General features: G+C 40.0%; 2 protein-coding genes across 3 annotated transcripts in view; one reads left to right on the plus strand and one right to left on the minus strand.

Annotated features, from left to right (window-relative positions):
• Window positions 1–25,035, plus strand: part of PRKG1 (protein kinase cGMP-dependent 1) — a 1,185,098-nt gene that overhangs the window by 660,833 nt on the left and 499,230 nt on the right. The window lies entirely within an intron of this gene.
• On the minus strand, window positions 12,850–16,901 carry CSTF2T (cleavage stimulation factor subunit 2 tau variant). Its single transcript, XM_067710143.1, has one exon. It carries the CDS (start codon window positions 16,807–16,809, stop codon window positions 14,656–14,658), a length of 2,154 nt encoding a protein of 717 aa, XP_067566244.1. The 5' UTR covers window positions 16,810–16,901; the 3' UTR covers window positions 12,850–14,655.

A 25,035-nucleotide genomic window follows, 5' to 3' on the forward strand; every position in this document is an offset into this window, starting at 1 on the left:
GTAAAAGGGCCATCAGTCTTGCAAAACATCTGGAATGACCAGTCTCGGCGAGGGGATGTGTAGTTTCTTTTCCCTTGCAGCCATTCACAGGTGGGCAGGGTTCCCTGAGGCAGGCCATTATATATGACTATAATAACAAAAGCAACAAAACGCAACTGTTAAAGTCAAAGGAACAGGTCCAACGTGGAGTCCGATTTAGCTCTTCCCTGTTACACACGTATCCACCCTACTGTCATACATATCTGGGTTGCTGGATTGTTACGAACATTCTTGTACATTTATTTGATGCACATTTGCCAGTATTCCTGTTGGTTAAAACCCTCAGTGCATTTTTTGGATTTTAAAATGGAACAGCTCTGGGACAGAATGTACGATTCTGCTGTCCCTTCTTTATAAATGCAGTGTGTAAACGTTTGGGTTTTCTTTTCTTTTTTTTTTTTTTAAAGAAAGGTATAGTGGGTTTTTAGGAACATTTGGTCTGGACTGGAGCAAGTCTGCCACAACAGAACTGTGAGAATTTTGCACCTTAATAAATACTTTCACCAGTGATGCTGAGGAAGCAGCATAGACTCATACGGCAGTAACTGTACTTCTCTCTGCTGCCAGTAGTCCACACCCTGGCTTTCGTTAGACTCAGTTGCCACAGTGTCCAAAGATAATGCCAGTCACTGGGGCAGATCCCAGGATCTCATCATCTATTTGTGCTCAGAGAGGCACTAGCTTTGGGGGATAGCCTGGAAAGATAACCTCAATATCCGTGTGCCTGTTCAATGCATCTTTATTAAAGCCCTGAGTTGCCAAATGGAAGGAGAGGAAATTGGGCAAAATCCTAGGTGAGAAAGGGACACAGAAGATCCCATATTTCTGTTTCATGGTCAACCTCTCTGATAAGATTTTTTTTTTTTTTTCAAATCTTGAAGCATCGGACCTGGACTACGTAGGTTTTGTTCTTCCCCGTCAGATGAGTAAAGGAGAAAAAGGAGAGGATTAAAGATCAGGGAGAGGTCTTGTGTTCCCACTGTTAGCACGTTTAGTCATAACAGTTTGGTAAGACATTAATTAGAAAATGAAGAGCTGAGTGGATTCAGGGAGAAAGAGGTCTTGCTTTCTCAGCATGATCTCAAAGCTTAGCTTAAAAACAATCATTAACAAATGTAAAGGGCAAAACCTATGCAGCTGGCTTCACAAAGCTATCTCTACATTCTGAGGCTCTCTGCAAGCATCCAGCCAGGGAAGCCATTGACAGGGAGGGTATGGGAAGCTTCTGACCAAAGCAAGTAGTTTATGTGCAAATTTTACCTTCTGTGTGAGGAAACAGAATACAGTTGGACAGGATGAATTGGGAGATTGGGATTGACATATATACACTAATATGTATAAGATAACTAAGAAGAACCTGCTGTATAAAAATAAAATTAAATTTAAAAAATTAAAAATTAAAAAAAAGAATACATTTGGACATTCACATATTTGTAATGTCCAAACATGGCTGGGATTAGGATTTTTTTAAATAAAAATCTTTAGCACAGATCACTACCACCACCATCACCACTGTTGGGCTTGCACCCCGCAGGCCTACGAGGCCTGTGCTTGCCCAGCTTCAAGACGAAAGAAAGAGCCTGGAGTCAGCGACAGAGACATCAGTAGTTTAACAGAGCGGGGAGCTTACACGTCTGAAGCAAGGTCCTGGAGCAACACCCCACTGTGTGCAGCTGTTAGCGGGCAGGACATGGTGGCAGTCTTCACTCCCTGGGAGAAGAGGAGGTTACCAGTTATAGGGGAATTGGCGGCAGATGGGCTCATTAGTTACCAGGGAAACCAGCAGAGGGGCCCACCCCTCAACGCCCCTTTGTTAAGAACAATCACCAGCTGGGACCTGGGGCAAGTACGTAGGAAGGGCAGTCCTTTGCTTAGGGTGTAGGTGAAGCAGGCACTGGTAAGGCAGGAGATATACAGAGAGCAAGAGAACAGCCGTCTTGAGTGGCCTGCCCATACGAACACCACCCTAGATCTACTTGAATCTGAATCTTTAGGAATGGGAACCAGGAATTGTGTTTTTCAGAAACTTCCAGGAGATTCTGATATGCGTCTGGTGTGAGAATCACTCCTCTAGATAGAGCCTGATTGTGCATGGCTTATCTTCACCTCAAGTGATAAGGGGTTAGTTATTTAGATTGCATTGTTTTATAGGAAGAGGTGACTTTGCATAAGAAAAGAGGGGACTTTGCACAAGTAGCAACAGGGGCCTCAGCATGAGCATCAGTCATTGCCTTTGGGATGTAATGTACTCATATCAACTCATGGGGCTACTGTGGTGAAAATTCTTCTGCATGAATTTTATGATGCATTCATTTATTGATATTTATGAATATTAATAAATATTTATTGAACACGTGGTACCATGCCAGGTATTACTCTAGATATTGAGAATCCAGTGGTGAAGATAAGGTTTCTGACATTTAGATCTTATTTGTTTTTTATTCCTGCAAGTGTCTTTCTTCTCTTATTGCTATATATCTGCTGAAATATTATATAAAATCTATATTGTTAAGTCAATTACTACACTTTACTTGCAGTTCCAAGCCAGTAGTCTCTGCAAAAGGACTTATTTTTCAAGCATAGTGCCTAAGAAGCAACCTATTCATTTACTCTCTTTTTCTTAATGGCTTTTGGCTGGGTTCTTGATGGCTAACGTTGCTAAATGTCTCACTCTCGTAAAAACAAAGCCATTTTTTAAAAAAAATCCCATAAAGAGCTTGCTGGCAGGTTACTTCCAGCCACCAAAGTATTTTCCACCTGGATTCCTTTGATTTGTTTCATGATTGATCTCTTTCAGAGAGACCTTTCTCAAATGTCAGTCTGAACTTTTCATTTTCCTTCCTAAAATCCTTGAGTTTCACCCTATACCTTTCAGCACAAAGATCAAACTCTTTAGCTTATCTCTGATTCACTGGCGATCTAGACCCTGCCTTATCTCATGCTACTCCTCACATTTTCCTCCTCACTGAAACAAGCTGTATAGTCCTCTGATAGCACCAGCCTAGTTCATTGCAGCACCTTGGCTCAGACAAGTCCTCTGCCCAGAATGGTTCCTCACTAACCCCTGTCAGTCTTCAAAACTCAGTTCTGCTGCAAGAAAACTTCCCTGACTGCTTTCAGATTCTTCTAATTGTGCTGCTATCGTATTGCAGTGCTATAGTGCCCTGTACTGCCCTCTATTTTGGGGGCTCTCCCCTCTAGACTAAACTCCCTCAGGGCAAAGTATATGCTCAGAGTACCTGGGACGAAATAGATGCTGAATAAATGTAAGATCAGGGGGATCAGTGTTCTTTTCTATTGTGTTGATTCCTCATTGCCTGACACATGGGGAGCGTTAGATAAATACTCCCTGAAAGAATAAGTGAATACAATGAACTATGTATACTTTTACTTCTTGTCTTCTGAATACTACCTGTTGTGTGAGAATCTATGGCACAAGAGGTGGTGTATTTATTGATCTAAGTGCATGGGCACTAATTATTGACTAGCAGTTTTAATGATGCTGTTAACACTGCAGATTCATAGTGGAAATACCCAGTCAGGTGATCTATCTGTGATTTTTGAACCATTACCCAGAATGATATCTAGCCATAAAGTAACTCACGTCCTCTAAGTTTGTGCTACCCAGTATGCTAGCTGTTAGCCACATGTGGAAACTAATCAATTAATTAATTAAATTTGAATAATTTCAAATTCGCTTTCTCAGTCTCATTAAACACAATTTAAGTTTTCAGTAGCCACATGTAGCTAGTGGCTGCCATATTGCAAGCATTGATATAGAATATTAGATTTAATGATATAGTAACAAGTTCATAAACTGGAAATTTACCCATTTTGCTCTTGCTTTTTTAAAGTAAAATTTTGAGAAGAAATATGGTAGTCATAAGTAAATACGCTTCAAAACATGATGAATACTTTGACATAAATTTGCTTATTGAAACTAAAATGTATTTGCTAAATTAATGCCAAGTGAACGTTAGAGAAGAGGATACTCATTAAGAGTTCCTCAATACAAGTCACCTGCCACTAAAAAAAGATCTGTAACTTTGAATTTCAATGTAATTCAGTATTGTGGTAGTTTCCAATTTTGGGCAAAATAAGCATATTTATAGGATTTGTATACGTTAACACTCTTTACTTAAGCTGGCTGTATTTTGTAAAAGCTTTTTCCAATACATGTCTATAATTCTGTAGAATCATTTTCTTAAGTCAGGCTGAGGAACACTTGATATGTATAAAGCACAGAATACTAAATGGGGATTGATTAAATCATAATATTTTGGTGCATTTATGCTGAAAGCTTTAAATGATAGTATAGCATAATAGTGTATGATAGTATAGCATATAGTGTATCATCTTTGAAAGCATGAAGAAAGGGCTGAGCTTTACAAAACAAACAGTTAAGATACATGTACCCTAAATATAACACTATAGTGCAAATATTTTCTCAAACTTTTTTTATTGCATTGTTAAAGTTTCCTTTAGATTAAGAGGAACACATTTTCTAAAATCTTTCCTGTATTGTACTGGATAAAATTATAGGAAATAGAAATATATAAGCCATAAAAGCTCACACGAGATAAAACCGTGATTCCATTTCTATTGGTTTGTCTAAAACAAGATTTCAGGAGCTTGAAACCTCTTGGGCCAAACAGAGTCAGCTGTTAGAAGGTTTTTCAACATAAGATTGCCTTCACCTTTGTAAAGTTGTATTAGATTTCTTCTTGTACAAAATATGGCTTTACTATATAAGGAAATACAAAGAATGTGGTAAGGAGAGAGGTGATATTTTTCTCTCCCTCTCCTGATCTTACAGGCTTTTCATCGAAATCACAGATCAGATCACTCTGGTTTAAAATGCCTCCTTCTCTGGCAGTAGACTTTTCTTGGGAGTTCTTTCTTTTTTCTCCTAAAGTGGAGGTCCTCATAGCCGAGCTAATTCCTCCCATGCTCTATTCCTCTCTCTCTCTTTTTTTTTTTCAGGGCGTACAGAGCAATAAACAGAGCTGGGTCATGTTTTCATGTTGCTCTTATGGTTTCTGTGTCCCCAGTTTTATTTTTTTAGGGATAATACCAATATCTAGCACATATCAAGAGTAGGCATGGTGCAAAGTGTGCTACTAAACAGTTCTCTCAACCATGCTAGGAGGTAGTTAGCTCAGTGGACAGAAAGTGAGAAAGAGAAATGGGTCACATAGGTAGTATTGCTGGAGACAGACTTTAAACACAGGGAGAGACCGTGCTCTCTGTTACAGTACTGCATTGCCTCCCTGGAAAAACACCCTCTGTTCCCTTCAGAGTCAACTAATGTCTTCACCTTGGAGGAGAGGACAAAGTTTTCCTCAGCCCTCTTAGGGTCCCTAGCTGGGTCTGAAAATTAAACTGACCAAGATTAACAGGCGAAAAACATAACCGAATTGATTTAATACACGTTTTACGTAACACAGGACTCTTCATAAGGAAATGAAGACCCAAAGAAACAGACCTGAGTAGTTTGATGAAGAGTGGACAGTCCTGTAGAAATATGATGGGTCAGAAGGGTATGAGTCAAGTGCAAACTGGGGGAAACTTAGCAAGTCCTGTTTGTTCTTCTCAGCATCTCTTTGTCTTCAGAGATAAGGATGCCCCTTTCCTCGGGGTATAGGGAGGCACCTCTCACAGGAGGGTTTTATGGGGAGAAGGAGGAAGGTCAAAGTGACCTTCCTGCTTCTGCCATTTTTTCATACTTCTTCAGCTTAAAGCATTCAGTATGCCAAGGTGACATATTTGGGGCTCACGTGTCCTAAACCCCACCAAGAGATATAAGCCATGATAATTCTAACCTACATTTTCCAAAAGGGTATAGGAACATAACTGAAAACTGTCGCTTCTACTACTGTAACTTGACTCCTCCTATTTCAGGTCACTTCTTAAATCACGAAAGAACTAATTTTCTTCCTGATTTAGAAATGGTCATCTGACGATCTGTTACCTACGATAGAAATGCTGAAATCATAAAACATTTTATTTATACATTTTATTTAGAGTAAATAGATTACATGGAATAGGCATTTCTCCAAAGAAGATATACAAATAGCTAACAAGCACATCATTAGCCATCAAGGAGATGCAAATCAAAACTACAGGGAGGTTCCACTTCACACACACTCTCATGGCTATAATAAAAATAAATTAACAAGTGTTGACAAAGATGTGGAGAAACTGGAACACTCATTTGTTGCGGGTGGGGATATAAAGCAGTGCAGCCACTTTGGAAAACAGTCTGACAGTTCCTCTAAGCATTAACATAGAGTTATCATATGATGGAGCAATTCTAGGTATATACCCAAGGGAAATTAAACAAATGGGCACACAGTAACTTGCAAATAAATGTTGATAGCAGCACTGTTTTTTTGGAGATAGAAAGCAGATCACTGGTTGCCTAGGGCTGAATGGAGAGATGAGTGAGAGTAAGAAGTGAGGCTAATGAGTTCAAGGTTTCTTTTTGAGGTGATGAATGTGTTCTATATTTAGGTTGTCATAATGGTTGCACAACTCTATGAATATACTAAAAAACATTGCATCGAATGCTTTAAATGGGTAAATTTTATGGTATGTAAATTTTATGGTATGTAAACTGTATATTATTAATTTTTTTAAAAGATGACAGGAAACATAAATCTCAGTATTGTTTAAATGAGATGTTGACTAGAACTCTCCAGAAGATAATCTTTTTTATATATTTCTTGTAAATGATTTACTATAATTCCATATAATATGTTTTCATTCTAGTTTTGTATTTCATTTTCCCCTCTCTATTCTACCAAAGCCCAGGTTTAGTACTTGATTCTTGGGAGGAAGAAAAAATAAGGACAAAAGATTGATTTTATACATCTTTCACTATTGCCTAAAAATCACTTTTTCTAGACTGTGATTAACTTCGTCACTTAGTAGAAACGATGCCTGACATTCTTCACATTCAGTCCCTAGTGTGAAAGCTGTTCTGTCTCCTCACTACCTCCTTCTTAAAGCAGAATGATGTGATGGGGAAGAGCAGGGCTTGAGAGTTGCACAGACTTAGATTCACTGGTGCTTCAACCTCCTACAAGGTATGTGACTGAGGGCAAACTAGATAACTTCTCTAAGCATATTTCTTCCTACTGCCTCCAGATTTTAGTCAGCTTGGAGATGATGTTTGTCAAGTGCCTGGCATTAGGTAGCTCCTTGATAGAAGCTTTTTTTTTTTTTTTTTTTTGCGGTACGTGGGCCTCTCACTGTTGTGGCCTCTCCCGTTGTGGAGCACAGGCTCCGGACGCGCAGGCTCAGCGGCCATGGCTCACGGGCCCAGCCGCTCCGCGGCATGTGGGATCTTCCCGGACCGGGGCACGAACCCATGTCCCTGCATTGGCAGGCGGACTCTCAACCACTGCGCCACCAGGGAAGCCCGATAGAAGCTTTTTATGTATTAACCATGACTCAACCTTCCAGAAGAGGGCATGGAACTTATGACTGACATCTGTGTTAGTTCTGGAGCCTTTGAAAGGCCCTTGCTACCACATTCCTCCCTCAAAAACAAATATCTCCCCTACTCCAGTCTTGTGGCTGAAGCCTGAAATTCCACTATTACAGGCTCATGTCATCACTTCAAAATATTTGATCACTGTGTAAATAAAAATGCGTATTAGAGTAAAAATATTTTAAACAATAATATTCCAGGTCTATATCAACTTAAGTGAATTTTTCTTCCTTTTCTTATTAAAACAAAACAAAAAAAGCCTTTAGTGGTATGGCAGGTAAGACCCAAAAGACACACTGAGGGACAGGATGAGCTGGAGAGGGCACTGCTCGCTGGGGGCGGCAGCCACCATCTTTCATGTCAAGTAGGTCTGCATTTCTGGCAGGGCTTCAGTGAAAAAAAAAAAGTTAAACCTCCACTCCCCCACCCCCCAGTTCCTTCTCTTTTTGAAGAGTGAATTTGGGTTGAAACACCATTTTCCAGCCCTGATAATTTGCTCAACTTCATCACAGTGATCACAGGAGATGAGTTTTCACAATCCTGCCTTGGCTGACCCCGGCTGGGTCAGTGGCCAGCTCATCTATCTTCCTTCTCTTTATGAATCATCCTAGGCAAAAAGGACAATGGACAAGAGATGCAGAAAAGCCTCTTTTCTCCCCAGGATAATCCAGCTCTAATTCCTCAGGAGGGGCAGCTTTGGGTCATTTTAAACCAAGGTCATTGTTGTTCAAGGCTCAACGAGTTTGCCTAGTTTGCACTTCCCAGCAGAGGCACTAACTAGGGAGGAATTGCTAAAACCTGTTTATCTGAAAACAATGACAACAAAATCCCCACCAACCAAAGATCCTATAAATCATTTCACTTCCAACTCACAAAACATTCTAGTTAAGCAACTTTTGTCTTCCCTCTAGGCAAACCAAGTGCCAGATTACTAGAATACAAGTAGTCTGAACACGTGTGAAAAGGAGAGATTCAGATTCACATGTTCCAAGGCCATCTTCACAGCTTCACAATGATGCTTTGATATCACTTCTTGAAAGGCCTTGATTTGCATTTAAATTGTTGTTTGCTAGAAATGTTTAGAGTTCAGTCAATAAACTCAATGTAAACTTTCCTTTAAGGGGAAAAAACATTATTTGTTTAATTTACAAATGTTGATTTGGTTAATTTGTACCCTTAATTATGATCAGGTTCAAAGACCAAGTTTAAAGGCCCAGATTACAGCATACAGTTTTGATGCCATTTTCAATAACTCTACTGAAAATAAATTAACAGAATAAATGCTGGGCAGTTACTTTTAACTGCTTTGGTTATATTGGTCCTTTCTTTTTGGTACATAGGAATATGTAGATGATGTTTGAAAAATATTTAGCAGCAGAATTCTATTGACAGTTTATTCTCACTGAAACATAAGCATGCTGATTTTATGGTTTCAAGATTTCTTCTGTTTGCAGTAGCCAAGATAGAAACGCAACCTAAGTGTCCTTGTATAGATGAATGGATAAAGAAGATGTGGCATATGTATACAGTGGAATATTACTCACCGATAAAAAACCAAATGAAATCTTGCCATTTGTGACAACATGGTTGGACCTAGAGGGTATTATGCTAAATGAAATAAATCAGACAGAGAAAGACAAATACTGTATGATTTCACCGACATGTGGTATCTAAAAAACAAGCACTAAACATTTCAATCAAATCTAATAGCTGTGTTTTTATACAGAGTAAAAGCAGGAGTTGTAAACTCCAAGTATTACAAGGACTGGCAAGTAATTGTGTGAATCAAACCTAGCATAAGATCCAGGGAAAAGCTGGGCTCGTGGACAAATAGGAGGATATATGCTGTACCTAAATGCATTCAAATTCAAAAGTTTTGAGAACCTTGGCTGGTCAAACAAAACATATCTGCAGGCTCAATTGGCCCACAGGCCACAGATTCGGCGTCCCTTGTCCAAAGACATTTAAAGCTTCTACAGGACAAAACTTTGACAAAATTAATGGTGGTGGGATGGGGGGAGATATGTGATTCTAGAGATTTCAATACTGTAATTTCTCTGTTTCTTAAAATAGATGAGGATCTTTTTCTCTGATTGATGACTGATACATGTAAAATGATGAGATCATTTTGGCTAAAGGATTACCTAAAGATAGGAAATATATTCTATTAATAGGCAATGGTTGTGTTTACTCTCTTAGAGCCAGGCTTGTGTCTGGCAATTTTTTTAGTCCTTCTTATTTGTATTGCTGTATTATTTGACATGTGACCAAGGGTGACATTTGGGATATAGAATATGACTTTTTGACGATTAGGGCACCAATCTAGCCCTGTATAGGCCCTTCCATCACATTAATTCAAATATATGATTTTTAATGTGGCTCATGTTTTGAATGTTATTAAGGTGAACCTTTAAGATGGAACTGGAAAGTGTGTTATTGCAGATGTATTTTGTTCTGTGGAATGTCCGAGGATAAATACATAAGTAGATTCCTAAACAGGTACAAGTTGCTTCAAATCCACTCAGGTAGGAAAGCAATCAAAGGCTGGCGGGTACACTGAAGTGGCCTATAGGCTTTTGCAGTAGAATCACTGAAGAATATTAGTAATGTAATAAGACAGAATTTTGATTAACACAGCTAATTAAATAAACAAAATAATTTGGAGGAAACTGCTGGCTTCATTTCTTGATGCCCAAGAAATTAACCATTCTACCTTTGTGAAAGACAACAAATAAGAAACCAAGCAGATAAGATTTTTTTAAATGACCAAGCTTTGTGACACATATGAGATGGATTTCAAATGTCTGCAGATTTTATACATATTGAATAATACAAAATAGATTACAGTTGAAAAAGTTATATATTTTATCCTAACTCCTTGATAATTAGTCACCTACCTTTGGGAACTAAATCAACTCCTAGTTATAAAGAGTTATCATCAAGCAGAACATCTCGGTTCTTTTTTTTTTGGGGGGGCGGTACGCGGGCCTCTCACTCTTGTGGCCTCTCCCGTTGCGGAGCACAGGCTCCGGACGCGCAGGCTCAGCCGCCATGGCTCACAGGCCCAGCCGCTCCGCGGCACGTGGGATCTTCCCAGACCGGGGCACGAACCCGTGTCCCCTGCATCGGCAGGAGGACTCTCAACCACTGCGCCACCAGGGAAGCCCTCGGTTCTTTTTTTAGGTAAATAGTTTGGTATTTTTATGTACAGCATTTAATAAGCACCAGGTTTATTATTTTTGACAGTGCTACCCGAAAGTCACTTTTGATACACTACATGTCCTTTACTGGCATAAGCTTTATATTGTGGTACAAAAATATCTAGAAGAAACACGTCCGTTAACATTTCATGAGAAAGGTAATTTGTAATATGAATATCTGTGAAGCTGATATTTTCAACCATGGGGGTAAAACTTTTGTTTTAAGGTGACAGAAGCAAATGAAAATATTGAAAGATCTGGTTCAGTTAAGATCTGAAATACACATATACATGTGAAATATATTAGCATATTAGATACCAATATCATGTAATAGTCACATTATCAATAATATTTAACAATAATATTAGTAATTATTAATTAGTTTGAATATATTCATTTCCTTAAAATGAATTAAGTCTTGACCCTAGAGCATTCTTGACAAAAGACTGATGAGAAAAGCAAGCTCCAAGCAGAAATCTGTCTGGCGATTAGCCGGCAGTGTAAAGCACTGAGAGGCTGACATATTCTTTTGTGAGAAGACTGTGAGATGTAACTGATAATTCAGTTTATCTGCCACAGTAGGTTATTGCACGTAATTATCCTTAGACCTCATCAGCCCTAAGAGACTGGCCTGACACACCATAGGAAATCAGGTTCTGTGTGCTTAGCTAATGTCCCATCACAGCATGGAAAAGCAAGAAGCTTTGGAAGCTGTGATTATATTAAGGTTCTTCTTTAAAAAAAAAAAAAAAAAAAATGCTTTCTACCTTTAGAATTCTGAGGAGTTGAAAAGTCATACACGATCTTACTTCGATTAGGCTACCTTCACCTGAGATTCACATTGGCTTCTATCTTATCAAATGGTACCAAATCATTAGTCTTGGGATACCACCAACATTAAAATGTGTTTTGATATTAATCAGTAATGTAAGAGGGAAAGGGCTATGAGCAGGCACTGATTAAAGCTGATGGTTTATTTCCAAACGATATGCACTGCTCAAGAGGAAAAAGCCATAAAGAGGCATTTGCAAATCAGCGTTTCACCCCACTGTCTTCAACTGTTGTTATTATGAATCAATTTGCTTTCATTTTAGTCTATCCATATTTGGGAAAATGCAGGATGCCAGGATTATAACCAACAATTACGTAGTAAAACACGATTCTGATTGTAGCAGACATGCACTGCTTGTATACATCAGTACTGGAACAGTCAGACCATGCGTGAATTGGAAATGAGAGAACCGATTTTATTCAGTTTATCAGAGTATAGGAGATTGCTTGTATTATCTGTTTCTAATTTATTTTCTAATGCAAATAGTTGTTATAGCTCATTTGTTCTGTGTGGAATTTAAATCCTTTGTAGGGAAATTCACATGCTCTTAACAGGATTTTTTTTTCCCACGAAAACTCTGATAAAATGTTTTGTCCTTCCTTCTCACCTGCAATTTTTGCTATGGAGAATATAGAAATGAGTAAGACAGTCCATATTCAGTCTATTAAAAGTGGGGGGGGGGGTAGAGAGTAAAAGTAAAATAGTGCATTGCAATATAACAAGTGCTGTCAGTAATGAAGATACAGTACCTGTAAGGTGTTCCTGGGATACAGAGGCGTTCTCAGTGGGGAATACAAACAAAAGGAAGCCTAACAGCTGAGTATCCAAGATGTTGCTACTGATACCTACTATAGAAAAACATGATTGGCATATAAAATATGTAGGTATTTCAATTGTGGGACTTTATAGATAATGAATCTTAAAAAAGGTATTTCCATTCAGTCCTGTAATTTCTTTAGATTTGCCTTTTTCATTTGAAAGAAAAAGTATTCAGGCCCCATGGAACTCTCAATAGATAACTTTTGAATAACACATTTATTAAAAATAAACATCATGGGCTTCCCTGGTGGCACAGTGGTTGGGAGTCCGCCTGCCAATGCAGGGGACACGGGTTCGTGCCCCGGTCCGGGAAGATCCCACGTGCCGCGGAGCGGCTGGGCCCGTGAGCCATGGCCGCTGAGCCTGCGCTTCCGGAGCCTGTGCTCCGCAACGGGAGAGGCCACAACGGTGAGAGGCCCGCGTACCACAAAAAAAATAAAATAAAATGAACATCAGACACTGAATTCAGCCTTCATTGTACATTCTTTTTATTTAGTCTGCATTAAACAATGCAGAGACTTTACTATAACAAAGAGCATACATAACATTTAATAGTTTTCAGTTAGAGCCTTTCAATGAAAGCTTTGAGATAAAGCAACTACAGTTTCAAAGTAATCAAGCCAACTCTGAATTAGTATTAACCAGAACTACTATACATGTAAAGGAGAGTTATCCCCTCCAATAAGGGGAAGCATATAGAAAACATGGGGAAGTTAACAGTATGAACAATAAAACAGGAGTAAAATAAGTAGCAGGAAACATCGTAGGGAGGTAAACTTTATAAAAAGAGTGAATTATCCATTTAAGATGTAAAAACCTTGCAACGGGAAAGTAATTCAATTTCTAAGCCTCCGCTCTCTCCTTGTATTAATTTTTTCCTCTGTAATTAGGTATTGGCTTTTCTTCTCCTGAGTAAGATCACCTGGTTATTTAGGTGTTTATACTTCTGTTATTACTATTTGTTCTGTCACACAAATGTTTGTCTCCACATCCTCAAGGCTTACAGACAAATTAAGTAGTAGCTCTAAAGTTACTGTGGTAAGCCCCACCTTCCTACTGATTTTTAAATATGTCTCATGGGTATGTATATTAGGATTAAATGGCTTTATTACTTGTAAAAGGAAAGTAGTAACCAATTTAGCAGATTTCAGGCTACAAGGATATCTTTACCTACCTGGGCTTCAATTATTCTGGTAAAATGGTGACAGATAAGCAGATTTTGAAATAAGAAAATTAAGAGGCATTTTAAATGTTGCTGAGACTAAGATTTTTAACTCCTGATTCTGGTTGACCAGACAGATCTGTGTAATGGAAGCTAGTTACCAAAAAACTGAGAGCTTTACTGCATGAAACCTTCCATTATTTATGAAAAATCCAATGCCATGTTTAATTCATGCAGATCAACTGGTCCCTACACAGATTTTGGGGAAGGATGTGAGAGAATTATTCAGATTTAGGGCTTGAAGACTATTGAGAAATAGGAAGGTACTGAGAGAGAGAGTCTCATCAGAGCAGATTTAAGTAACCTCATTGACCTAGAACTGTCCCAGCAAAATTGTCATGCACAAGGCCAGGCCAAAATATTGCTTGAAAGATGGGATAAATGAAATAACATCACATCAGATGCATTCCTTGATTTTTCAGGTAGCATAGCTTCAGAAAAAAAAAAACAATTCCAATACCACAAGTTGAGAATTATCTGTTTAGCTCTTAACATTCTGAAGTAATTCCAAAATAGTACAGTACTTAACCTAATTCAGCATTCTGTTGCCCCTGAAATAGGATTCTGTGTTTTAAATGGTTTACCAAAAACTATTATCTTGTAATTTTGCGGTAAACGTCTTTATTTTCTTATACAACCAAACATGTTAAACTATCTTAGTACATTACCATTTTAACAGGTCACCTTTTAGTCTTTAGGTGCAGTTTTCACATTGTTTTGCTCAGTATTTTAAAAACGTACTTAACACCTTGTAGACCCTTTTAACAATGCTGCGTATCCTTTGTAATCTTATTTGGTATAATATAATCATGTTCAGAGTTATTTTTGTATTATTTACAGTGAATTAAAGTGAAGAGACCCACTTCCCCCCTCCCCCTACCCCACAATTAAAAACTAAGAAGACTACAAGAAATGAGATTAGGTTCTGAGAGGAGGGAACTCCTAATCATTCAAGGGTGGGGATACGAAGTCAGCTTACTGCACCCACCCATTCTCTATGCTACAGAAAACCTTTGTGGGACTACTGCCAAGTATTTTCTAAAACCTTTTAAGAAGCTCCAGTAGATTTCTGGATTTGTTCCTTTAAAATCAGGATACTCTGCCTTTGCTCAGGAGGCAGCATGGCAATCTGATCTGCTGTCAGTTGAAGAACCTGCATGATCAAAGCTGCCTTTTCTTGATCCTGTGGGGTTACCTGACTCTGCCCAGGACTAAAACTGCTAGGCTGGCCTCCACCTTGCTTGCCTGCCCCTTGCATGCTTGCTCCCTGCATGCCTGTCCCTTGTATACTCGCCCCCTGCATGCCTGCCCCCTGCATGCCTGCCCCCTGCATACCTGCCCCCTGCATGCCTGCCCCTTGCATACCTGCCCCCTGCATGCCTGCTCCTTGCATACCTGCCCCCTGCATGCCTGCTCCTTGCATACCTGCCCCCTGCATGCCTGCTCCTTGCATACCTGCCCCCTGCATGCCTGCTCCTTGCATACCTGCCCCCTGCATGCCTGCTCCTTGCATACCTGCCCCCTGCATGCCTGCTCCTTGCATACCTGCCCCCTGCATGCCTGCTCCTTGCATACCTGCCCCCTGCATGCCTGCTCCTTGCATACCTGCCCCCTGCATGCCTGCTCCTTGCATACCTGCCCCCTGCATGCCTGCTCCTTGCATACCTGCCCCCTGCATGCCTGCTCCTTGCATACCTGCCCCCTGCATGCCAGCTCCAGGATTTCCCACCCCTGAAATGCTTGCGACCTGTCTGGGTCCCTGAGGACCACCTGCCCCCATATTAATAGGACCAGCACCCTGAATTCCCCCAGTCATAGGGCCTCTTGAACTGGGGCCAGGGCCCCTCATCTCCATTCCTCTTGCATCCATGCCTCTCGCTTCCATCCCTCTGGCTTCCATTGCACAGGTTTCCATTCCTCTTCTCTCCATTACTCGTGTCTCTAAGACCTCAGTTTCCATGGCTCGAGTCTCCATCCCTCGAGAATCTCTGCTACCTCTACCATCCATAGGTAGACCCCTTTGATCTATCATGGGTCCTCTGGGTTCTCCAATGAGCAGTCTGGGATCTGCTAATGGCCCTCCCCTCATGTCATGTGAGGAAGGGCCCCGGCTGTCATGACCAGACGCATGGTGCATTGGAGGGCCCTGATGTGGTGGGCCAAGATAGCCTCTGGGCTCTACTTCTCCAGTGACTGAAAGCAAAGTTCCTCCACGTGGGTCATTTGGAGCATCCCCTAACAGTCCTCGAGGAGGTAAGCCACCAGCAGTCATGGGTCCACGAGACATAGGAGCTCTAGGATCTGATATCTGCACCTGTCCCCGCTCTAAGGGCACCGGACCAACCCCTGGCATTCCAACTTGGGGCTGCATTGCTCCACCAGGAGTTAAGGAGCCAGGGCCAGGGCCAGCAACTGCAGCTGGAATTGGGCCCGGGGCTGGAATTCCACCCTGGATAGGGGTCTGCATCAGAGGAGGGATGTCTTTCACAGGTCTTCTGGCCAAATGCTGAGGCTGAGGGGCTGGAGGATTCTGCTGGTTCAGCAGAACATTAGGTCCTGGGCAAAGGCCAGGGCCAGAAACGGATTGAGATTTGCCTGGGATGAGTGGTGTGACATGTATTTTGCGATGCAGAATTTTCAGAGCAATCTCTGGATCCATGATTCTCATCACTACTTGAGCCTGCAACAGCGCATAAGCCAGCTGTGGGTTTTGAAGTAACATATTTCGAGCTTCCTGGTGACTGTTTTGGACACAGAGCTTCATCTGCTTCATCAGCTCAAACATCTGCTCCGGGGGCAGACTAGCGACTGCTCTGGTAATTGACTCAGGGGCATCTTCTGGATCGATGGGGTCCCCATAGGGTGAGTCAATGATGGGCGCTGCAGGCCCCAGGCTCTTTAACTCCTCCTTGTTCTTTTCACTGGCAGCATTGTCCACCCGAAGCGCTCTCCCGCTGAACTCCCGCCCGTTAAGGTTCCGCATGGCACTAAGCGCGGTCTCCTGGTCTTGGTACTCGCAGAAGCCATAACCCTTAGGTTTTCCCGTCTCTCTATCGTATACCAGCCGGAAACTCACAACGGAACCAACCTCGGAGAAAATGTCCTTCAACTGCTCCTCAGTTGCCTCATACGGAATGTTCCCCACGAACACGGAACGCAGTGATCGATCCATTGCCGGGTCTCTCACCGTCAAACTCGACATGACTCCGGTTGCGCACACACAGCGGACAGCGGATTCTTCCCAGAGTCGTCCTCTGGCGACTCACACTTCCGTCGCGCAACGGAAGCGGCTTTCAAAGTCCGGGCAGAAACTGCACTAGTCTGCTTGAATCGTTCCGCTAATCCGCGGCATCTGCACCTCTACGTTCCACTAACTAGATTAAGGCATTCTGCCCCTGGTCCTTCACTGAGGCTTATGATTCGTTTCTCATCTCCTATTCTGCAGACATTTCCGCGGCGCGCCACCACCCGCGCTAGGAAAAAGCTTGGTGCGGGCTGACCACAGTAAATATGGCCGCGTAGACTTCACCATGGTAACTAGGAGAGGCCGCCTCCCATGACGTCAAGGGCGGTTTTGCTTCCGTTTGCCTGGCGGGAAACGGCTCGCTGAAAGATTAAGGGCGCGTGTTCTGCGTTCTGATAAAAGTATTTCCGCACAGCAGTTTCTCCTTATTAGAGTACATTTATGCTATATTTAAAATCACAATGCAGACAGTGAGGGAAAAGTGTAGTCGTTTCAAAGCAGATTTGGGATTTTCCCATTAAAATACAAAAGTAATAGCTCCTTTTTAGAAAAGCATTTTTGGACAATAACTGCCCAGAAATACAAACTGAAGGCGTGTGCTAGCTCCATCCCCGCCCCCATCCTGTTGCTTCAGGCAGCCGCTGTCGATAGGTGTCTGGTCCTTATAAGTTTATCTTTGTGCACGCACTCAGCAGTCGAGCTATTCATAATGATACCTTTTTCTTAATTATATTAACCGATATTAATAATAATAATTAATTGAATTTTAGGGCTACAGCGGATGAGTTAAAAGTATTTAACCATTCTTATACTGTAGGCATTTAGATTGGTTCTGATTATTATAAATTGATGAAATGATTTCGCCACCTCTATTATGAAGGAGAAAACAAACTAGTTTCTCTTCTGCTGCTATTTTTGCTGGCAGAAGTTGAAACATGTGGAATGTGGGTCTTTCCCCTATTTAACAGGCGATAGAATTGAAGCTTGGAGAGGGCTAGGTAATTTGCTAAGCAGCCGGTAACCGGCAAAGCCTGAATTCTTACCCAGGTTGGTCCCTCACAGCTCCAGAGCGTCTCCGCCCCGTATTGTAGCTACTAGCAACTTGTAGCCTGTCGAGGACTTGAAAATTGGCTAGTGTGATTGAGAAATTGAACTTTTAATTTCATTACTTTTATTAATTTTACTATAAAAACTGATATTCACTTAGGCTTTTGGAAAACTTTTTAGTATGTTTGGAACAACGAGTAAGGAATCTACTTTTGCAATGATAAAATTTATTAAATCTAAATAAAAAGTATTTTCAGTTAAAATTTAGCATTCTAACTGAGATTTACTATACTTGTAAAATACATGCAAGATTTTGAGGACTAAGTATAAAAATGTAAAAATATCTCACTAATTTATTTTTTTCATGTTGAAGTGATATGTTTAGTACATTGGATTAAACAAAACATATATTTAACATTAATATCACTCATTTTATTTTACTTTTTTTATGTGGTTACTTAGAAAAATTAAAGTTACATATATAGATTGCATTACATGTCTATGAACTGTACTGCTGCAGAGCCTAAGTCTTAACTTTTAAGCAGAGAATCATTTTATTCTATGTATGCCTTTTGAGGAGATTATGAAACTTTACGTTTCATCAAAAAATTGTGTTATGAATCTTGGGTATCATAGTTCAATGAATAGATCTGAAATGAGTGTGAGGGTTTAGCTACAAATCAGACAAAGCATCCATTTACCTTCAAGTGTTTTAATAGTTCTTTAAAACAGGCTTGGACATAGCTATTCATTCAAGATGTATGATAACCTATATCTGCAAATGATAAAGTGTATTACTTGATAGTAATATTTTTCCCCCTGATTCTTTTATTTGAGGTGGGGCAGGGGTGGAGGGGAATTGAGGATGGCATCATTTCAGAAAACTAAAAACAAGTTCCTTAGTTTCATTTGTCTCCTTTTCATACCATTTCTTTACTAAGAAAGCCATGACTTTTTTTTTTTTTTTTTTGACTGCATTGGGTCTTCATTGCTGCCTGCGGGCTTTCTCTAGTTGTGGAGAGCGGGGACTACTCTTCGTTGTGGTGTGCAGGCTTCTCGTTGCGGTGGCTTCTCTTGTTGTGGAGCACGGGCTCTAGGCACGTGGGCTTCAGTAGTTGTGGCACACAGGCTCAGTAGTTGTGGCTCACGGGCTCTAGAGCGCAGGCTAAGTAGTTGTGGTGCAGGGGCTTAGTTGTTCCGCGGCATGTGGGATCAAACCCATGTCCCCTGCATTAGCAGGTGGATTCTTAACCACTGCGCCACCAGGGAAGCCCCAAGCCACGACCTTTTAACATGCATTCTGTCGAGGACAACTTAGATGTCGATTACATGTGTAATTGTGTTTATGTTAAATGTAGTTATCAAGCGGATGATAATAGGCTATTACAATAAGTTGTAAAGTTCATAAAAGTCCGTGCAGCTTATCTGATAGTGAGAGTTTCTTTACTGCCCCTGCTGATAAAATCTAAACCAGTGGTCTTCACACTTTGGCATATGTCAGAACCACCTAGACCCATGGCTAGTTAAGTCAGGTAGCTGGGCCTCACCACCTCCCCTCCCCAGTTCTGCTTCAGTATTTCTGGGGTGGGACTGGAGAATTTGCATTTCTAACAGATTCTCAGGTGATGCTGCTGCTCTGGGGACCCCACTTTAAGAATCACTGGTCTAAACAAAGAGACTTGAAGTGTTGGGTTTTTTTCATTTGTATCAGACCAAACTAAGCTTAGTACACTCTGTTAAAAGGTATAAGATATGGGAGCTCTTAAAAAAATCTATTACTCTTTTAATGCTGACCTAGTAGAGCTAGGACATGCTGACCCTACCCTGAAGAAACCCTGGGCTCAAAGATGGGTGAACAGAGTAGCTGAGGAGCTCTGGGGACAAACAAGAAGGGAAAAGCCATGACTGTAACAGTGTGCTTTTTGTCAGAGGCCTTGTATGTTCTCTTTAGTTCCCGTATTCCAGACTAGAAGAATGTTTTGATATAGGACCCCTTCATAGAGGTCCAGTGTGACCCAGCACATAGCTCAATGAGCAGGACACATAAACTAATATTTATTAGTGAACTGGGTGGCCCAGAATTACCAAGAGTTCTTAGGAACCTGTATATCTCCTGGTACCAAAACATACTTTTCACAGATCTGCCTTGGAAGAACTTCCAGTTTTCATTGCTTTCTTTGTTTCCATAACGTTTAAACTTTAGATATTTATAGCACGGTATGCAATCTGAAGAAAAATGTAAATGGCATCTTTCATGTTCAGACATCAGTTCTTTCACTACATCAAAATACCAACTATACTAAGAGTGATTTTTAAACAAATATATCAGGGCATACGGCCAAATGGGGGCCATTCTTCAAACTAATCACCTTCAGAAACTATAAACTTAATCCACCAAGGCTTCCAGTGTTCAAAATGATTTTTAAACTACTGCCCTGAAATTGTTTCATGGCTCCATTTGTAAGTCATACTAGAAAATTGGTGCCTTAACTCAAATGTATACCTTGTTTACAACCAAGAACAGAGTTATGCAGCTAAATCACCTGACTTTCTGACAAGACTTGGCAAAAATATGATATTTAGCTTTTTCCAAATATCAAATCTTACATCAGAATATAAAGATTCTGTTGACTTTGAAGGATTTAAAAAGGATTCACCATAGATTAATTAGACAAATTCCAAAGATAATTACTTAAAATATTTTTAGCTATGATAGGCATTTTTAAAATAAATGTATGGGTCCTTCAAGGAATAGATCAATATACTACTCCACAAAGTTCTCCCTAATCTTCTTCCTCCTTTGTCTAGGTTGGAAGTAAGTTCATTTTCCTTTGGATATAAACCATTCCTTATCTTAACATTTCTGATGATAGAAACCCTTCTACCTTTTAGTAGAATTGTACTTTTCCTTCTATAACATCTTTAAAGGAAAGAGTATGACTCCCCCTTGTCAATTAACAGTGTCTTATATTTATTCTTTTATTACATAAATATTTATTCTAAGTATTGGCAATATAGCAATGAAAAAGATAGACATTCCACTAGAACAGACTCTCTAGGTATGGTCCCTGGGCCGGTAGCATGAGCTTCAGCTTAGAGATGCAAAATTTGGGACCCTACTGCAAACCTACTGCATCAGGGACTTGTGTGTGTGTGTGTGTGTGTGTGTGTGTGTGTGTGTGTGTGTACACGTAGTTTTAACAAGTTCCCCAGGTGATTCTGTGATGCAGCCTGATGTTTGAGGACCACTGAGCTAAAAGGGAGACAATCATAGATAGACAGACAGATAGATAGATAGATAGTTACTTTGTCTTCTTTGCCACTGTATCCTCAGCCCCTAGGATAGAGCTTAATTAGCACAGGTGGGTGCTTATTATATGTTGAATAGATGATGGGAGTGACATTAGAGTTCATTTTACATAAGAAGAAACCTGTGGCATTAAATAGCATGCCCCAAATCAGAATGGAGACCTGCTGTCAGGACCCTTGTCATTTTATTTTAGGTCAGTGATAATTCCTGCAGGTTATTATTTGATAAAATAGATATGTAAATAAAGTGTGTAGAGATGGAAGAGAGTGATAAGATCTAGCTCATCAGGGAAGACTTCCTGACGGAGCTGGGATTTAAGGGATGGGTTATAATCTAGTATGTACAAACAGAAGATCCAGAGAACAGGCCAGGAGCTTGGAATAGCCAAGACATGAAATTGGAACCTGGTGTTTTGGATGCCCTCAGAGGAAACCAATAGAGAGTTAGTGAGCAGTGCGATAGAAGACTGTCTTTTGGATCAGATTACGAAAGGTTTTGAAGATCAGATTCAGAAATGTAAACTTGATTTAAGAGTCACTAGACTTTCTCTCATCTTTCTGAAATATGAACATAGAATGATAATGGCAGAGATGTAAGACTACCAATCTTATCCAATCCTTCTCCAGGATATCTTTTGCACTTGGACTATCCTTTTTAATACTTGGACTAGAGTATGGATTTGACACCCATTATCTTCTGTCATTAGAGGTACTGATATTCTTGTGTTATCACTTAAGCATAGAACCCACATCTGTTTTATATTCTTCATAGTGCTTAGTCCAGTGTCTTATATTCTGAGCACTCAGTAAATATTTTTTAAATAATTACAAGGTCATTTTACAATAACAATTTACTTATGTTAACCAAATGGTAATTTAAGGCTTTCAGTTTACAAAATAATTTCTTTGGCTTCCCACATCTGATCTTGACAACAATCATGTGAGGTACATACTACTGCATCCTTATTTTAAAGATGTAGAAACTTAACTGTTACTTAGAACTTTACCTAGCAATGGACGCACCCGAAATACAGATACTAGTCATAATACCTAACTCTGAGCCCTTAAGAGGAAGGAGACCCTTTGATAAATGTTTTATAAAATACAACATTTTATTTAATCCTTCCAACAACCCCTCTGAGATAGGCAGTCATAGTGTCTGAATTTATAGCTAAAGAAACAGGCACAGAGAAGTTAACCAGTGTGCCCATGTTAACTGGCAGAGCCAGGATTTGCCCACACATCATTTGACTCAAGCTCTTAAATTATTATTCCATTAAATAAGCTTCCCAAGGACACATAGCTAATAAGTGGCAAAACTGTAGCCTGAAACCAGGTCTCTTGATTTTAAACTTCCCATTTCACGGTAATCACAGGTTATTGAGACCTGGACACAGTCTCCCTTGGCCTTTTTCCTGATTGTCTCTGAGTGTAACTAATTGCAATTTTGATATCACAATCAGTGCTGTGGCAACAGATGGACTATAAGGTATAAAAACTGAAGCAATTGAGAAAATGTTTCCTTTTTCAATTTGCATGGCTATAGTTAAACATCACATAAGGATTTTAAAATACATCTAGTTAGATAGGTAATGATGTATTTTCCATAAAAATGAAAGAGCCCAAATTTCTCAAACCTAAAATAATATTGGTCCATGACATTTTTCCCAAATTTTAAAATGTATTTAATATGAACAAATAGTAAAATTCATTTACTTATACGTGAGATGAATCACTTTTACTGAACAGAGCCAAACATTCTCCCTGGGTGGGCCTGTGTAGTCCAACCACATTCTTTTTTTTTTTTTTTTTTTATAGGTGAAGAAAATAAAGCTCAGGGAAGACAAGGGACTCAACCGGGGTCAGATGCCTGGTTACTGGCCTAGCTTGTAATGGGATCTAGAGCTTCTGAGTTTCCCTTCCAAACTGTTCTCAGCACTTCTGAGAGGCAGTAGAGTGAAGGGGTTAAGAATACATACTTTAATCAGAGCTTTGAGTCAGCTGTCTAATTCAACAAGTCACTGTGTAGCCTTGGACAAATTACATAAACTCACTGTGCTTCCATTTCTGCATCACTTAAATGGCAATAACATCACCTGTATTGAATTCTTGCATGGAATAAATTATGTATTTGTTTTTGATCACTATTTATTTTGTATGGTCATTGTTAATCTACCTTTGTTGTGTAAAATTAATTGTTGTGGTAGAAGCAGCATCCTAAGTGGAAAGAGACTCAGATTTTAGTCTAATGCTATTTATTTTTAAATGTATATCTTCATTTTTTCATCCAGGTAAAATTTAGATCTTCATTTTTATCTTTGAAGGGGTTGTATTGGGTGAACTAATGGTCCGTTGTCAGACGATATTTTTAAAAAAATTGTACAGAGACAACCTTGGATAACATTGCCATTTTGGTTTATGGTAGATTTGTAGTTGAATATGGATAATTTTTAGGCTGAATTCCATAGGACAGTGCAATGAGAATTTTCCTGATCATTTTTGGTGCTCACTGAGTTCTTATACTAAATCAGGAAATGCACTCTTCAAATATTTAGTTGGCTGGAATTCCACTTATTCATTATTATTAAAAGGGCCCGCCTGAACTTTGACTGTGGAGGATCCAGGCTTATACAACAGTGTGTTGGTCTGGCACATGGGATACCTATTTGAGCTTACAGTCGTGTCCAGCACAACTACTACTTTCGAGCATTCACTGGCAGACAGAGGCCATTTATTCAAACGTGGAAAAACAGAACTAATTGGGCAAGAAGCAGAGCTCCCTATTCCTGCTTCAGGCTATCACCGGAAAGAACACAGAGGAAGGAAGTGTCCTCATAAACTGTGGAAACGTAAGAGCCCTGAAAAAGACATACTGTTTAAGATTATCAACTTGTGAATCTTTTTTTCTGTAACCAGAACAATCCAATACCCAACTTCAGAGAAGTGTCAGAACTGCCATTCACTTCAGAAGTTAGGCTGCTACCTCTCTTCTGAGGCTCGACGGGCCTGTAGAACGAGCCTATATTTATACCAAGTTACAGGAAAGAGGTCTTTCTGAAATATTTGATTGGGGGCTCAGATTGTTAAAAATGACAACAACAAAAACCAGCGTCACAGAAAGTATTTTGGATTTTTTATCAATTTGAACGATCCTTGAAAAAACATTACTTTGGAGTGTCAGTTCAAATTTTCCATCAAACAGTTAGATCCCCCAGAGTCACACATGGGATAAACATGTAAAATACAATGTTTATAGGAATGTGGTAACTAGTGCTTCTTGGTACAAGTACAGAAACCAACTCCAACATTGATAATTTGTTTTCTGGGTACCAATTCCAGCTTCCTGGGAGAGAGTGGTGTAGCTCTCTTCTGATGTCCGTCCATGATTCAATACAGTATGGGAAAGGGAGTGGATCCAGGGTGATAGTGAAACTCTTTTACAACTCTATGTGGGCACCCAGCAATCAGCTGGAGTGCGAGGGACTCTACAGACTGTTGCAGTGCCACGAGTTAACCTCCTTTACCTGCTAGCATGGAGAGGTCCCTGACAACGCACCTCCCACTGGAGAGAGTTTTCCTACAACATTTCTCTAGGTCACTCCCTCTGTCTCTGCAAAAACAAAATGCTAGTGCCAAAAATGGGTCATTTTCACAGAAATTTTAAATATTGATTTACAGATAGAAAAATAGTCTGGAATCAAACAGTAAAGAAATATTTGGCCACTCATTCACGATCTTCAGAGAGCTCACGCATGTATAATGTATGATTTTCTTGTAGATGAATAGAGCGTATATTTTAAAATATCAAACTCTTCTATCCGTCATATT

This window comes from Pseudorca crassidens, chromosome 16, assembly GCF_039906515.1.
Source record: "Pseudorca crassidens isolate mPseCra1 chromosome 16, mPseCra1.hap1, whole genome shotgun sequence".
In the NCBI taxonomy this organism is placed as follows: Eukaryota; Metazoa; Chordata; class Mammalia; order Artiodactyla; family Delphinidae; genus Pseudorca; species Pseudorca crassidens.

Excerpts from the sequence above, each read along its gene's own strand:
- CSTF2T (XM_067710143.1), bottom strand. The coding sequence starts at position 16,809 with ATGTCGAGTTTGACGGTGAGAGACCCGGCAATGGATCGATCACTGCGT.